The 17,042-nt window shown below is 39.1% G+C and overlaps 1 protein-coding gene across 1 annotated transcript in view; it reads left to right on the forward strand.

Annotated features, from left to right (window-relative positions):
* The window catches only part of kdm2a (lysine (K)-specific demethylase 2A), a 145,047-nt gene extending 128,851 nt beyond the window's left edge, over positions 1-16,196 (forward strand). Inside the window, 4 exon segments of the mRNA NM_001011176.1 lie at positions 3,083-3,246; positions 10,113-10,271; positions 10,365-10,580; positions 15,193-16,196. Coding sequence (NP_001011176.1) covers positions 3,083-3,246; positions 10,113-10,271; positions 10,365-10,580; positions 15,193-15,374 — 721 coding nt within the window. The 3' untranslated portion in view covers positions 15,375-16,196.
* The last annotated feature ends 846 nt before the right edge of the window (positions 16,197-17,042 follow it).

Genomic DNA, 17,042 nt, shown 5'->3' on the forward strand with positions numbered 1-17,042 from the left:
GAAAGCCTTTATTCACAAAGAAAAACATCCAAGCCTGGCTGAACCTTGCAAAAAAGGTCTCCAAAACATGTGGAAAAAATGTATAGGGTCTAATGAGACCAAGGTTCAAGTATTTGCCCATAATTCCAAAAAGTATGTTTGGTGCAACAATAACACAGCACATCATCACAAGAACACCATACCCACGGTAAAGCTTGGTGGAGGCAGCAATCATGCTTCGAGTCTGCTTTTCATCAGCTGGAACTGGTGCTTTAGTCAAGGTGGGTGGAATTGTGGATACCTCCTAAGTATCAGTCTATTTTGCCACAAACCTTTCAAGCATCTGCTAGGAAGCTGAAGATTAAGAGGAACTTCACCTTCACATCAACCCAAAGCATACATCTAAATCAACCCAAAGCATACATCTAAATCAACCCAAAGCATACATCTAAATCAACAAAGCAATGGCTTCACCAAAGGTTTATGAATGTTCTGGAATGGCACAGCCAGAGCCCAGACCTTAATCCGATTGAAAATCTGGGTGTTTACCCAAAGAGAACTGTTTACAGGAGATACCTTCGCAATGTGACAGATCTGGAAAAAGTCCAAATGTGCCAAACTGATAGACCCTTACCAAAAAGACTGAATGCTGTAATAAAATAAAAAAGGTGCTTCAGCTAAGTTTTGGTTTAGGGGGGTTGCACTCTAATGCAACCAGGTTTTTGTATGATTTCTTTTTTTAATTTTTTCACTAAACTGTTTCTGATTAGTTTTTCACTTCTTTGTATAGATGCAATTTTGTATTTACTGCAATTTTGCAGTAAAGGTGAAATAAGTTGTGATTTATTTCTGTTGTTTTATTATTATTATTATTATTGAATAAAAACCTGCCATTTTGCAGGCTATGTAGGCATTTAATACCCAGTGTAGGTAGATAGATGCAAAGGACCAGCACTCTGGATTATTTGATGAAATTCATGATGATGACCAGTCTGTCCGCAGTGATATGATATAAAATACAGCTGAATTTCATCACAAAGATATATGTTATCTTTTGTGGGGTGGTGAATCCAAAACTTTATTAATGGCTATTGTAAACTGGTCTGCCCTGCCATGGATTTTTCCCGCACAATACAGGTAAGATGTTATTTTTGATGTGCACTGAATCGGTTTTGCTTGACGTCATTATGACATATTTTGGCACCAAAACACGATGTAGACACTTGGGTATTTTGCATCTTGATAAAGGTATTGAAATGGGTATTTGTTGTGATCTTTTTGCATCTTGATAAAGGTATTGAAATGTCAATCTATTAATAAAGTTTTGGATTTTATAAATCCTGTGAGTGCTGGTACATTTTTCAATGGGGACCTTCATCAGGAGCCAAAAAGGAAGGTACCCTTTTGGATTCCATTGATAACTAGTAATGAGCGAATCTATCCCATTTCACTTCGCCAAAAGATTAGTGGAACTGCGGAAAAAACTCCGGAAATGAGACACATCGTCCTTTGACACACGTCACTTTTTGCAGATTTTTGTGCCTGTTTTGCAAAAATATCCACCAATGGCGAAAAAGCAGAAATTCGCCTCAAATTCATGACAGGCAAAACATTTTGCTCATCCCTATTAATGACTATGTTGAGTTACCTCTATCCCTATTTTTTTTTTAAAAATCATATCCTGTGCAAGAAAAGAACAAGGGTGCACCCTGAATGTGGTATGCTCTTAATTTAATGCTGGTACTAAAAGCGGTACACTTAAGTTTGTTAATGCTTTCCCTATAACTGGCATGCACCACCTCCGCTCCTTCTCTGTTTTGATTTCATTTGGCTCCTTCTGTCCTGACTTTGGTTCTCCTCCTACTGTCAATACTCTTTGGTTTGTGTTTTACCACTTTTTATTATATGGGCGCAATGGTTTTTACAGTGTGGTTGCTGAACAACCATACAGTGGCGCTAAAATCTTGCTGGGTAGGAGATTTATAATGGTCACAAAGTTATAGTGTGTTTGTACCTTCCTTTTTGGCTCCTGACAAAGGTCCCTGTGGGGGACTGAAATGTTGAGTATTTAATTACATTTCCTTTTTTGTTTTCAATAAAATGTGTTTTTTTTTTTTTCTATATTGTTAAAAACCTTCTTGCTTTGTCATATATAAGTTCCAAATTACAGGAAGGTCATCTCCCATAGACTCAATTATAAGCAAATAATTGTAAATTGATTTAATTTTTCTTTGTAATAATAAAACAGTACCTTGTACTTCATTCTAACTCAGATATAACTAATTCTTATTGGAGGCAGAACAATTACATTGGGTTTAATTAATGTTAAGTGATTGCTATTGCCCACAATGTAAATTATTCCTGGTAATTTGATTATGTAATCATGCCCACATGCATAACAATACATTTTGTACAATTACACAATTTAAATTACCTGTGGTGATTTGCATTGCAACTATGCCAGAGCATTTCATGTATGTGTGATAAAATGTTCCTTGCGTGTCATTGCCCAAAACCCATTGAATATCTTCAAGGCTGTTTAGAATTATGTTTCTTTTCATTATGCAAACAAAACTATTTGCAGACCATTTTAACAAATTTATTTTAATAGAATTTTTTCTCTTACTTGCTTGTATTAGTAGATTTTGGAAGTTAACACAGTGGAATCTTTACTCCCCATAAGCAGAACACTGGTACAGTTTGACATTTAAAGTCATTGATAGAATTTTACAAATTTGTCATGGATTTGTAAAGCCTTTGTATAGCATGGATGTAAAAGGCTAATAAAAGGCCAGTTTAGTTCCTAATTATTTTTGTTGTCATTTTGATCTTGAGGCAATGCAATGGTTGGTGCGACACTGGTAAGTTGGTAGCACTTTTTTGATTGTTTTGATTTGTGCTACTGTGTTTTTTTTTTCTAGGGGGGTTGCATAATACCCTTACAAGTACCTTATGAAGTAGAATGCTACATTTTGTTTATATGTTATATTTTTTCACAATATTCTCATCAATAGTATCATATAGTGGCTTTAGTATATATGTTTTGCAAATGTATTGCTCAAGTATGGTGGTAATGTGTCATGCATGTTAATCTGCTTTTTAGGGGCTGTGACAAACGTCTCTGGTCGAGGATTGATGTTAGTCGTTGTAAGTCTCTAGTACCACAGGCTCTCAGTGGCATTATAAAGCGACAGCCTATATACCTTGACTTGAGCTGGACAAATGTGTCAAAGAAGCAACTTATATGGCTTATCAACCGCTTGCCAGGTATGATGATTGGTGAATATTCTCTTTTTATGCATAGTAGGAAAAAACATTATTAAAGCACTGTTCTTCACATAACTTGACATGGTTTATTTTTAAGCAATATCTTTGTTGCAGATTATATAAAACTATGGTGAGCTATTTTTCTATACTAAACATATTAGCTTTATTTGTGGGCACTAGATGAATTGAGCTTTGAGGTTTCTAATTTCCAGATTCATTATACATACATCTGTGTTAAGCATCAGAGGTTCCACTGACAACTCTAGAGGGAATTGTGCTAATTGTCAGGGAGTACTCATGTCATAGGTTAAGGGTAATACAACATATGGCTAAAAGTATATGGTCCCTGCTGTTGGTGTTAGAAATGCATCTTCTGGCATGTAAATGGCATTTAACCTTCATCTGGTAGTGTGACTTAAAGTCTATATTTGTCTATATTTGATACCATGAGAACACTACTTGTCACTATTTATAATGCTGATGGCAAAGTTTTGTGGAAGAGAAGCAACAGTCTGAGGCTCTGTTTTGTAGTTGTGCACAGAGCCCCTAGTTCCACTAAAAAGGAAATACTTGAGGCTACAGCATACAATTACACTTTTGACATTTCTAAACTCCCTACTATGTGGCAGCTGTCTGGAAAAGTTTTATACCTGTTCCAGCACAATAAATCCCCCATCTATAAAGTAAGTCTTTAGACTTGGGTTTGCTGAGATGGGAGTGAAATAACTTGATTGGACTGCAGAGTCTTGACCTCAACCCAAGAGAACACCTGTTTGATGAACTGGAACACCACCTATGAGCCAGTCCTGATTTCACAACAACTGTATTAGCCTCAATAATGCTCTCATAGCTAAATGAAAACAAAACCCACTAACAATGTTAAAATTTAGTAAAAAGCCATCCCAGATTTATAGCAGCAAATGGAGGACCAAATTCATATTAATATTCCAGGTTTGAGAGTTTTTGTTTTTTTTACAGGCAGTTGTCCTGCAACTTTTTTTTTGCTTTTTTGCTTCCTTATTCATGCACAATGCAGTGGCCAGCATGGTGTATGGCACATCAAAATTTTAAAAATATCTGTGGAAATAAACATTTTCATAATTTGTCCAAATATACAAAATACATCCAATATCCAAAGTTAATTTAATACTGTTTTTTTTGTTACATACTGTATACACTAGATATAAAAAATCTACACACCACTGAAAAATGGCCGTTTTTTTGTTAAATAAAAAAAAACAGGATATATCCTGTCAGAACTTATTCCACCCTTATAGCAAATTTTTAATCTATACAAAAAGTCTAACACAAATCTGAAAGAAATCATACAAAAACCTGGTTGCATTAGTGTGCACACCCCCTAAACTAATGTATGTATATCTTTATTTATAAAGTGCTACTTATGTTCGCAGCGCTGTACAGTAGAATACATTAATATAAACAGGGGGTATTAAAATAGATAAATACAAAGTATTACAATAAGCACAAATAAATAAAAGATACAATTGTAATAAGATAAGAGTCAAAGAGGATGGAGGTCCCTGCCCTGTAGAGCTTACAATCTATATGGGAGGGTAACTTACAGACACAAATAGGCAAATATAAGTGCTGTAGGTCACAGTGGGTGACATTACAATATAAGTGCTAGTTCCCTGGTCAGGTGCTGGGTAAGTGCTCCAAAAGGTAATCTTTTAGTTTGGTTTTAAAAAAACTGAGGAAGGATTCTCTCCGGAGGAAATCAGGGAGAGCATTCCAAATGTAAGGGGCAGAAAGGTTTAAGGCGGGAAATAGCAGTAGTAGTGGGGGGCGCAACCAAATGATTGCTCTGCAAGGAACGAAGGAGTTGGCCAGGAACGTACGGAGACACAAGGGAAGAGATGTGGTGAGGAGCAGAGGAATGGAAGGCTTTGAAGGTTAAGAGAAGACGTTTGTAAAATATTCTTTGTTTAATAGGAAGCCACGATAAGGGGAATGGCCTGAACTCTCCTGGATGAGAGGAGGAGAATTCTGGCAGCAGTATTTAATATAGACTGTAGAGGGGAAAGATGGGAGTTAGGGAGGCCGGTTAGTAGCAGGTTACAGTAGTCAAGTCAGTATAGGATGAGAGCATGCATGAGCAGCCTAGCTGTTGCAGTAGAGAGAAAGGGACGGATTTTGGCAATATTGCGCAGGAAAAAGTGACAGGTTTTGACAGTGGTGTTAATATGGTCAGAGAAGGAGAGACAGGAGTCAAAGATCACTCCCAAACAACGCGCCGAATCGACCGGGTTGATGAGGGTGCCTTCAATAGAGATAGAGAAGGGAGGGGTAGGACCAGGCTTAGGCAGAAAGATCATTAGTTCAGTTTTTGTTAGGTTCAGTTTGAGGTGGCGTTGATTCATCCAATTGGAGATGACCAGGAGGCAGTTAGAGATTTGAGTCTCAGTTTCGACTGTTAACGAAGGGGTCGAAAAGTAAATTTGGGTATCATCAGCATACAGATGATATTTAAAGCCGAATGAACGGATCTCCCAAAGACAGCGTGTAAAGGGAGAACAACAACGGCCCAAGTACAGAGCCTTGGGGTACCCCCACATTAAGAGGAACTGGAGATGAGGTTTTGTTCGCATAGGAGACAGTGAATGAATGGTTAGAGAGGTAATAAGAGATCCAGGATGCAGCCTGACTACGGAGACCAATCGAATGCAGAATTTGCATCAGGAGGGAGTGGTCAACCGTATCAAACGCAGGCGATAGATCTAGGAGGATTGGTATAGAAAAGTGACATTTGGCTTTGGCAACCTGAAGATCATTCGTAACTCTGCACAACGCCGTCTCAGTAGAGTGCGCAGGCCGAAAGCCAGATTGCAGCGGGTCCAATAAATTATGTGCATTAAGAAAGTTAGTAATACGGTAAAAGACAATACGCTCTAAGATTTTGGAGGCAAGCGGTAGAAGCAGGACAGGACGGTAGTTAGAGAGACAGGACGGGTCCAGCGTGACCTTTTTAAGGATAGGCTTGACACAGGCCTGTTTGAAGGAAGAGGGGAAACTTCCAGAAGTCAGAGAAGAGTTGAAGATGTGAGTAAGAGCTGTAGTAAGTTCAGCAGCACAGTGTTTAAGCAGAGAAGAAGGTATAGGGTCTAGAGAACAAGTGGTGAGGGGAACCGACAATAGAAGCCTGGAGACTTCAGAGATAGTTAAGGGACCAAAAGAGCTAAGACATGCAGAAGGGGGCTGAGGAAGGAGGAGCTGGTTATTATTAATAGAGGGGGGAATTTGATTGCGGATGGACTCCACTTTGTTCATGAAGAAATCAGCAAAGTCCTGGGGAGAGTGCATAAAGTGAGGTAATGGAGTCTGTGAGGGACGCAGAAGGGTATTGAATATAGAAAACAGGTGTTTCGGGTTGGATTTATTATTGTTTATAAGGGTGTTGTAGTATTCCTGCTTAGCCTTCGACAAGGCAGAGTTGAGGCAGGCCAATAGGAATTTATAATGGATTAAGTCTGCTTGCGTACGGGATTTCCTCCACATACATTCCACAGGCCTCGCACAGGAGCGTAAGAATTTGGTGCGCACATTCAGCCAGGGGCGTGGGTTTTGAACTTGAGTACGCTTAGGCTGAAGGGGTGCAAATGAGTCAATGGTGGAGGCTAGTATACTGTTGTACTCGCTAACCAGAGTGTCAGGGTCAGGCATCTCATTAAAGGAGGAGAGACTGGATCTGAAAGAACGAGCTAAGGCCGTGAGGTCTATGTCACGTGTATTTTGAACTAGTAAAGTGGGGGAAGGAGCAGGTTGGGAAGGGGATTGAGAGACAGAAAATGTAACCAGGTGATGGTCAGAGAAGGGGAAGGGGACACTGTTCAAATCAGAAAGGGACAGATTTTTGGTAAAGACTAAATCCAGAAAGTGGCCATCCTTATGAGTCGGAGCGTTTGTCCACTGCTGGAGTTCAAAGGAGGAGGTTAGGCGGAGTTAATGTGAGGGCCAGGGTTGCGAGGGATCATCAATGTGGGAGTTGAAATCCCCAAGGATAATTGCAGGGCCATCAGTAGAGAGGAAAAAAGAGAGCCAGGTTTCAAAAATCAGAGAGGAAGGTAGCAGGGGAGGAGGCTGACGGGGGCCTGTAAATGACAGCCACCCGTACAGAGAGAGGATGGAAGATCTGAAGGGCATGCACTTCAAATTAGTTAAACAAAAAAGCCAGGGGAATAGGAATAGATGCAAAGCGGCAACAGGAGGAGAGGAGAATTCCAACTCCCCCACCGCGTCCATTGGTCCGGGGGGTGTGGGAGAAACACAAACTGCCATGAGAGAGCGCAGCTTCAGTGGCGGTGTAATTTTGCAAAAGCCAGGTTGCTGTTAGTGCAAGGAGATGAAATGATTTAGTCAGCCAGCAACAGGAGGAAAAAGAGTGAGAAGTTGTGAGCAGAGGATTTAAAATGAGAGCGCCTCCGCGTACGGACAGTAACCGGGGGACAGAGGTGTTGTAAATAATTATAAAGGGTGAAGGAGCTGGAGTATGTAGATGGCAGCAGGGAGGAGGATATGTGTATGGAGTATGAACAGACAACAGGGAGGTTAAAGGAAGCGACTACCTTAGGGAGCACCATGCTCCAAGTGAGTTTTGCCATTTGCAGGTCAAGTCCCAGATGGACTATGTTCACTGCTGTTCCAACTGGTGTCCAGCTCTGTCTAACTCATTGCAGTATACTTAAATTTGCTATACCTTAAGCAGCTATACTGCCGAGCTGCAACCCCCAAACTAGTTGAAGAACCTTTTGGTTTTATTACAGCACTCAGTCTTTTTGGGTAAGGCTTGGCACATCTGGACATGGCAATTTTTGCCAACTCCTCCTTTTTAAAAACTTTTCCCGATCTGTCAATTGCAAAGGCATCTCCTGGGCACAGGTCTCTTTGGGTAAACCGACTGATTTTCAATCAGTTTAAGGTCTGGGCTCTGGCTGGGTCATTCCAGAACATCGTTCTCTGGTGAAGCCATTGCTTTGTTGATTTATATGTATGATTTGGGTCATTGCCATGCTGAAAGGCTGAGTTCATCTTCAGCTTCCTAGCAGATGCATGAAGATTTTGTGACAAAATAGACTGAATTGGATAGTTGGGTGGTTTCAGGCAAACCTTCACACAGTGCTTGTGGGTGGGTTCGGTGCAGATGCAGGTATTTTGGCCCATAATTTATATTATGGGTCACATTTACATTATGGTCAGTAACATTTTAAAGGAGAACTGAAGCCTAACTAAAGAAGTAGGGCAGAAATGTTGTGCATCATGTTTTGGGCTTCTGTACCAGCCTATTGCAGGGAAGATCTGTGCCTCCACAGATGCCCAGTAACTCCCCATCTGATTCACTGCAGATGCTCTGTGCTGGTTTCAGTTACTGAGCTTAGGGACAGACTCAAAATATACTGCATGAATACAATATAAATGTAACAGTAAAAGGCTGATTAGTAATTCATTGAGATTCACTTTAAATGACAGATCTGAAACCAGGGCAACTGCATCAGAACTGAATAATTGACCAAGTAGAATCAGCTTATAGACATAGCTCATTTTCTGCTTGATAATTTGCAATGACCCCTAAGCTTAGCTTCTCAACAGCTGCCCGAAGCCCACTGAGCATGTGCACTGTCCTGGACAGTTCTAACAAAATCCAAGATAGGAAACTACTGTGACAACTATAAATACCTATAGCATTACTACTATAGAGATGCTGAAACTTTGAGCCAGTCCAGTCAGTTTATTATATAAAATATGGCATTTTTAGCCATATTCATTTTTAGGGTTTAGTTCTCCTTTAAGGCTCCAAATCACTAGTTGTATAGCATTGTGATATGACACCCTCAGGCCAGTGTGTGTGCGAATATATTTTGCTTATTGTTGTAATTAAAGTTTTTTGCTATTTTTAAAGCATTAGTGGAAAATTGTGGCTTCTACCGTCTCTCTTGCCCCCGTGTAACAAGGTTATTTATTAATATGGAAATAATGGGCTCTGTGTAAACAAACCTTGTGAGGAGAAGCTTACTATACAGAGGGCTTATCTATGGACTGGTAATGAAGTTGGGAAGTCAAACTGGCTTCAATTCAGTTTCCTCTTTCGCTGGTATTTAACCCCAATTAGACTAGCAAAAATAAATTAAAAAAAAAAAAGGCCTAAGCAACACTTTTTAGAGGTTGCTGAAATCAAGGTACTATGGGCACTGCCCAAAAGTAATTAGATTCTGGGTGAGAGTCTACAACCTGATTTTTTTGTTTTCCACTTAATTTTGCTTAAAAATCCATAGTTAGCTTAGCTTGACTAGGCTTACACCAGGAAACTAGTTTCCATTAGTTAAGTTTTATTGATTTGCATAAATCTACAGTTAATGTTTTATTCTATTTTTTCTTCATTATCACTGATGGGATGTGAAATTCCAGAATATAAACCCACTGCTTCCAGTGTGATATTAAAGTGGCAATATTCACGTTATGGATAAAAACATGCTTTAGGGGTTAAACTCCAACTTTATATGCATAACCGGGTAAAAATGTTAGATATTCTCTGTTAGATATATTCTGTCAAAACTACCTGTCAACTTTCATGTGTAATAAGCAATTTTGATGACTGATGTGAAAAATTTCTAAAAATAAAAATATTAAAAAAAAAAAAAAATAGGCAAAAAGTATATTCAGCACAAGTCCTGTTCAGTGAACTAATGTACTGCTTGTTTAAATGTCCCCCTTGTCTACCTATGCCACACATTCATTTTCATAGCATGCATGTTTTTTCCATAGTTTTATGAATGCATGAAATTTGACACAAACTTAAAATGAGTGATTCTTATATATAAAAAATGAACATTGAACTTTTATATGTGTAACAGGTCTGAAGGACTTAATCCTTGCTGGTTGCACTTGGTCTGCTGTCTCTGCCCTTGCTAGCTGTAGTTGTCCCCTTCTGCGTACTCTGGACCTGCGCTGGACAGTTGGAATCAAAGATACTCAGATTAGAGATTTGCTTACACCAGCCTCGGACAAATCAGGTAAATTTTGAAGAAGGCTGTCATTATGTGTTTTTTGCTGTGTTATGGTATCTCTAATATTTGTGTCCACCCATTGCTTTTTTTTTCTATCAGGACATGATTCTCGCAGCAAGCTACGCCTGCTAACAGATCTGCGCCTGTCTGGCCTTGATATTTCTGATGTTACTTTGAGGTTAATCATACGCCATTGCCCACTTCTGTCTAAGCTTGACCTTAGCCACTGTCCACTGCTTTCTGATCAGTCTGTAAACCTCCTTACAGCTGTAGGCTCTTCTACAAGGGGAACTCTCACTCACATACACTTAGCAGGTAAGCAACCTCTACATCTCTTGTAAAATATATTATTTTTTTTGAGAATTATTTGATATTGTAATCTATTAACAGACTTCAAATGAAATTGCTTTGAGGATTGCTTTGATTATGGCCTAAACACATTTACATAGTACATGTGAATCTCCTAAACGTAAACAGTATAGGTTGTTAGACACAGCTGACACCACTTACCTTTACCTTAGGCTAATGCCACAAGGGGCTGATCCTCGGCCTGCGGAAAAATGCAGTGTTTGAGAATTAAACTTTTTTTCACATATATAATAAAATATATTTTTGATGCATGTCTCTATGGTATAAAAAATTAAATTTTCATATTATATAGAAGTTGTACTAAAGTGAAATTGCACAAATTCGGCCAGACTTAGAAAGTCCTGTAAAAACAGTGTATAGATTTCATATGTAAACTAATAGTTTCCCTAGGAAATGCCCCTAAATGCCTCTGGGGCATATTAGAAAGGCTTTAAAAGACTACAAGATGGCAATCAAACCAGTCCCTGGATCAACTATGAGCTATCTTCAAGATCCTGTATTTTCTCACTTGCTAAAAAGCTGCCCAATCCCTCCTTGAAGCTATCTAATGTATCAGCCAGCACGACTGATTCAGGGAGAGAATGCCACAACTTTACTGCTCTCACAATAAAAAAACGTTTCTGAGTATTACCATGAAACATCAGAATGGGTGCTCGCACGTGTCTGTTGGAAGGACCTACTGGTAAATAAAGCATTAGAGAGCTTATTACATGATTCCCTTATATATTTATACATAGTTGTCATACCGCCCCCAAGCACCTCTTCTTCAGCATAAACAATCCCAGCCTGGCCCGTCTTTCTTCGTAACTGAGACTTTCATAACATTTATAACATTTTATTATTGTTGTATATTATACTGTATATTATTATATCATGATATATTTTAGTAGTATTTTATTATTATACAGTATATATACAGTGGAGGAAATAATTATTTGACCCCTCACTGATTTTGTAAGTTTGTCCAATGACAAAGAAATAAAGTCTCAGAACAGTATCATTTCAATGGTAGGTTTATTTTAACAGTGGCAGATAGCACATTAAAAGGAAAATCGAAAAAATAACTTTAAATAAAAGATAGCAACTGATTTGCATTTCATTGAGTGAAATACGTTTTTGAACCCTCTAACAAAAAAAGACTTAATACTTAGTGGAAAAACCCTTGTTTGCAAGCACAGAGGTCAAACGTTTCTTGTAATTGATGACCAAGTTTGCGCACATTTTAGGAGGAATGTTGGTCCACTCCTCTTTGCAGATCATCTCTAAATCCCTAAGGTTTCGAGGCTGTCTCTGTGCAACTCTGAGCTTGAGCTCCCTCCATAGGTTTTCTATTGGATTAAGGTCCGGAGACTGACTAGGCCACTCCATGACCTTAATGTGCTTCTTCTTGAGCCACTCCTTTGTTGCCTTTGCTGTATGTTTTGGGTCATTGTCGTGCTGGAACACCCATCCACGACCCATTTTCAGTTTCCTGGCAGAGGGAAGGAGGTTGTCGTTCAGGATTTCACAATACATGGCTCCGTCCATTTTCCCGTTAATGCGAATAAGTTGTCCTGTGCCCTTAGCAGAAAAACACCCCAAAGCAAAATGTTTCCACCCCCATGCTTGACGGTGGGGACGGTGTTTTGGGGGTCATAGGCAGCATTTTTCTTCCTCCAAACACAGCGAGTTGAGTTAATGCCAAAGAGCTCTATTTTGGTCTCATCAGACCACAGCACCTTCTCCCAGTCACTCACAGAATCATTCAGGTGTTCATTGGCAAACTTCAGACGGGCCTGCACATGTGCCTTCTTGAGCAGGAGGACCTTGCGAGCCCTGCAGGATTTTAATCCATTGCGGTGTAATGTGTTTCCAATGGTTTTCTTGGTGACTGTGGTCCCTGCTAATTTGAGGTCATTAACTAACTCCTCCCGTGTAGTTCTAGGATGCTTTTTCACCTTTCTCAGAATCATTGACACCCCACGAGGTGAGATCTTGCGTGGAGCCCCAGAGCGAGGTCAATTGATGGTCATTTTGTGCTCCTTCCATTTTCGAACAATCGCACCAACAGTTGTCACCTTCTCTCCCAGCTTCTTGCTAATGGTTTTGTAGCCCATTCCAGCCTTGTGCAGGTCTACAATTTTGTCTCTGACATCCTTGGACAGCTCTTTGGTCTTTCCCATGTTGGAGAGTTTGGAGTCTGCTTGATTGATTGATTCTGTGGACAGGTGTCTTTTATACAGGTGACTAGTTAAGACAGGTGTCCTTAATGAGATTGACTAATTGAGTAGAAGTGTCTAACCACTCTGTGGGAGCCAGAACTCTTAATGGTTGGTAGGGGTTCAAAAACTTATTTCACTCAATGAAATGCAAATCAGTTGCTATCTTTTATTTAAAGTTATTTTTTCGATTTTCCTTTTGATGTGCTATCTGCCACTGTTAAAATAAACCTACCATTGAAATGATACTGTTCTGAGACTTTTCATTTCTTTGTCATTGGACAAACTTACAAAATCAGTGAGGGGTCAAATAATTATTTCCTCCACTGTGTGTGTGTGTATATATATATATATATATATATATTATATTATATATATATATATATATATATATATATATATATATATATATATATATATATATATATATATATATATAGGAATTTATTTCAATAAAAACACTTTGTATCAAGTCCCTGTGTGTGCAGCACTCTTTCTATTATATTTTCGTTTTTGACCTGCACCAAGGCATTTGGACTTACACCACCATTTTTAAATATACCATTGCCTAAATATATTACTGAACCTTTATTATTTACCTCAGCTCAATCAAAAATTATTTTGATAAAAATTACAATTCAAGAGATGTTGCCATGTTAAACTAATTTAAAATTAAATATGTGCCAGCAAACAGTGTGTACACTATATGCTTTATTTCTGACCATGTTATCTTTTGTTCTGCTAACAAAAAGCTAATTTATCTTTAGTGATGTGATTGTAAAATAGTTTCTAAAAATGGGAGTCCTGTGATGCTGCAAAGATTTTTAATTATTTAGAACAGAGCTTTAGGAGGATGATTTACCAAATACTGAACTTGAAATCCTGAAAGAATTGCAGCAGTGTTATATTTACCCCATTTAGCACAATGTTTTTGCATAAGTTATGTAAACTGTGTAATTTTAGGGGCCCATTTACAACCTGGGCTCTGGGGTCAGAAGTTGTTCACAAAATAATTAATGTAACATAGTAACATAGTAAGTTAGGTTGAAAAAAGACATACATCCATCACATTCAACCATAATGCCTATATATAACCTGCCTAACTTCTAGTTGATCCAGAGGAAGGCAAAAAACCCCATCTGAAGCCTCTCTAATTTGCCGCAGAGAGGAAAAAATTCCTTCCTGATTTCAAGATGGCAATCGGACCAGTCCCTGGATCAACTTGTACTAAGAGCCATCTCCCATAACCCTGTATTCCCTCACTTGCTAAGAATCCATCCAGCCCCTTCTTAAAGCTATATAATGTATCAGCCAGCACGACTGATTTGGGAGGGAATTCCACAACTACACAGCTTTCAGTAAAAAAACCTTTCTGAATATTTAAATGGAACCTCTCGTGTCTGTTGGAAGGACCTACTGGTGAATAAAACATTAAAAAGGTTATTATATGATCCCCTTATATATTTATACATAGTTATCATGTCACCTCTTAAGCGCCTCTTCTCCAGTGTAAACAGACCCAACTTGGCCAGTCTTTCTTCATAACTGAGACTTTCCATACCCTTTACCAACTTAGTTGCCCTTCTCTGGACCCTCTCTAACTCAATAATGTCCCGTTTGAGCACTGGAGACTAAAACTGAACAGCATATTCTAGATGGGGCCTTACCAGTGCTCTGTAAAGGGGAAGAATAGCCCCCTCCTCCCGTGAATCTATACCCCTTTTAATACAGCTAAAAACCTTGTTTGCCCTTGCAGCTGCTGCCTGGCATTGCTTGCTACAGCCAAGTTTATTATCTACAAGGACTTTCTCCATTATGGATTTGCCTAGTGCAGTCCCATTAAGGGTATACGTGGCTTGCATATTTTTACATCCCAGGTGCATGACCTTACATTTATCCACATTAAATATCATCTGCCACTTAGCAGCCCAGATTGGCAGTTGGTCAAGATCCTGCTGCAAGGATGCCACACCCTGGATAGAATTGACTGGTCTGCAGAGTTTTGTGTCATCTGCAAACATCTGCTTGTGTCAATCTTCTTCTTTAAAAGCAATGTAAGTTTTTGCATAAGTTACATAAATTGCGTAAGCATAGGAGTCCTATGATGTTGCTGCGGGGCCCACTGCTGGAAAGTTCATGTAGAAGTAGCGCATATAAATTAGTAAATAGCGTCCAATAGCATGCCTAGAATCTAGGCACTTTTGCGGAGTGGCAGGTCCCCCATTGAGAAAGTGTTCACAGGGTTTGGCACAGGTACCCCTCCTGGTGGTAGCCCTGCATGTGTAAAAAAAAATGTCAAATGTATTGTATTTTAGAAACTGTAAGCTAGGTTTAACCAAGCTATTCTCTTTTTCTCACAGGTTGTAAAGGGGTAACAGACGAGTCTCTTCTATATCTGCGACGCGCCACTAATCTGTCCCTTATTGACTTGCATGGTTGCAAGCAGGTTACTCGGGGAGCTTGTGAGGAATTTATTTCAGACCTCTCTGTGAGCACCTTGTATTGTTTATCAGATGATAAACTCATCCAGAGGATCAGCTAGAGTGAAAGGACCTGTTAAAAGGACCGGAAGTAGTTATCTGCTTTCTCCTGCCACTCCATAACATACAAAGAAGGAGCAATAATTGGTATCTCCACCTACATCATTTACCATCTACAGTGAAACCATTGTTTGGTCCAAGGAAGTGTGCCATTAAAACGGGTATATAACTAACTCTGGTTGCCCTAGTGCCCTAATAGTTGGAGGAGCACTTTTTTCCCTTAAATGCTGACATCAATAGAACCAGATTTTCATCTCCACAGAGCAAAGAACACTCTATTTTTCTTACTCTTAATTTTTGCTTAGTTCACACTCTCCTTAAGGCTGGTCAGCATGGAGAGCAAGGGTGGAGGAAGGTTTTGTTTTTGTTTGTTTTGCTTGTTAGGAATTTGTGAGAGAGAATGTTCTGCTAATGTTATATGGGTGTCTGATGAGTTGTGTGTTTCATTATATTTTGGAGAGGAAGGAGGCAGCTTTTGTGATAGAGTTAATATTTTTTTTTATTATTATTATTTAATTGAATTGTAGCTTTTTTTCCATTACCTCTCATACAGAGTACACACATTCATTTACCCTTAACAGTAAATTTATTTCATGCAACCAGTGCAGCCATGTGTGGATATATACATATATAAATATATATAAATGCCGGTATGGCACACAGAGTGTTATGTGTGTCAGTGCCACTTATTTTGGCACAATCGGCTGTCCTCTCCCTTGACCCTGGGATTAGATTGTATAAAAAAAGAGCCTGGATAATATTTTTCTCTGTGGAGGCGATCTCGCTTTCTCTTTATTTCTTTTGCAATAAAAAAAAGTTTATGATACAATGGTCCTGTGTTTCTGATATGTTTGCAATAACTATTCTAACAACCTATTTTGTATTATTTGAACTTCGTAATGGAAAAAGATTTCCTTCAATATGGTGTCCACAAGCGGATCAATTTAATGGGATTCTGTCATGTTTTTTATGGTGTCCTTTTTACTTCTAAATTACACTTACATTGCTAATAATTCTACTCTTAAATATTTTATTCTTGGACCAATGTATGTATGTATAACTTTATTTATAAAGCGCCACAAGGTTACGCAGGGCTGTACAATCTTACAATATACAAAATTACACACAGGGAGGACAAGTGTTACAATAAATACAATAAATAAGTATAAATACACAGGGAGTAAGTGCCATGTGGTATGAGACACAGTAGGAAGGAGGTCCCTGCCCCGTAGAGCTTACAATCTAAGTGGTTGGGTAAGAGTGCACTAGGTATGGGCATTTGCCCTTAACTGCAGGACTAGGCAAAATAATGTTTTTAGTACTCCACAAGGTAGCATCTGAGTTTTATCTTAAAGAGAGAGGGTGAGTGTTCCCTACGGAGGGATTCAAGGATAGAGTTCCAGAGGTAAGGAGCAGCGAGATAGAAAGGTTGAAGATGAGAGAGCGCAGTGGGTATGGATGGTGTACAAAGATGGAGGCTCTGAGAGGAAAGGAGGAGACGACCAGGAATGTGCAGAGAGACCAGTGAAGAAATGTAGTGAGGAGCAGAGGAGTGAAGGGCTTTGAATGTTAGCAGAAGGATTTTGTAAGCTATCCTTTGCTTAACAGGCAATCATGCAAGAGAGTTTAAGTGAGGCTGAGCAGGTTCCCTCTTAGGAGAGAGCAGGAGG

The sequence above is a fragment of the Xenopus tropicalis genome, chromosome 7 (genome assembly GCF_000004195.4).
Source record: "Xenopus tropicalis strain Nigerian chromosome 7, UCB_Xtro_10.0, whole genome shotgun sequence".
Classification (NCBI taxonomy): Eukaryota; Metazoa; Chordata; class Amphibia; order Anura; family Pipidae; genus Xenopus; species Xenopus tropicalis.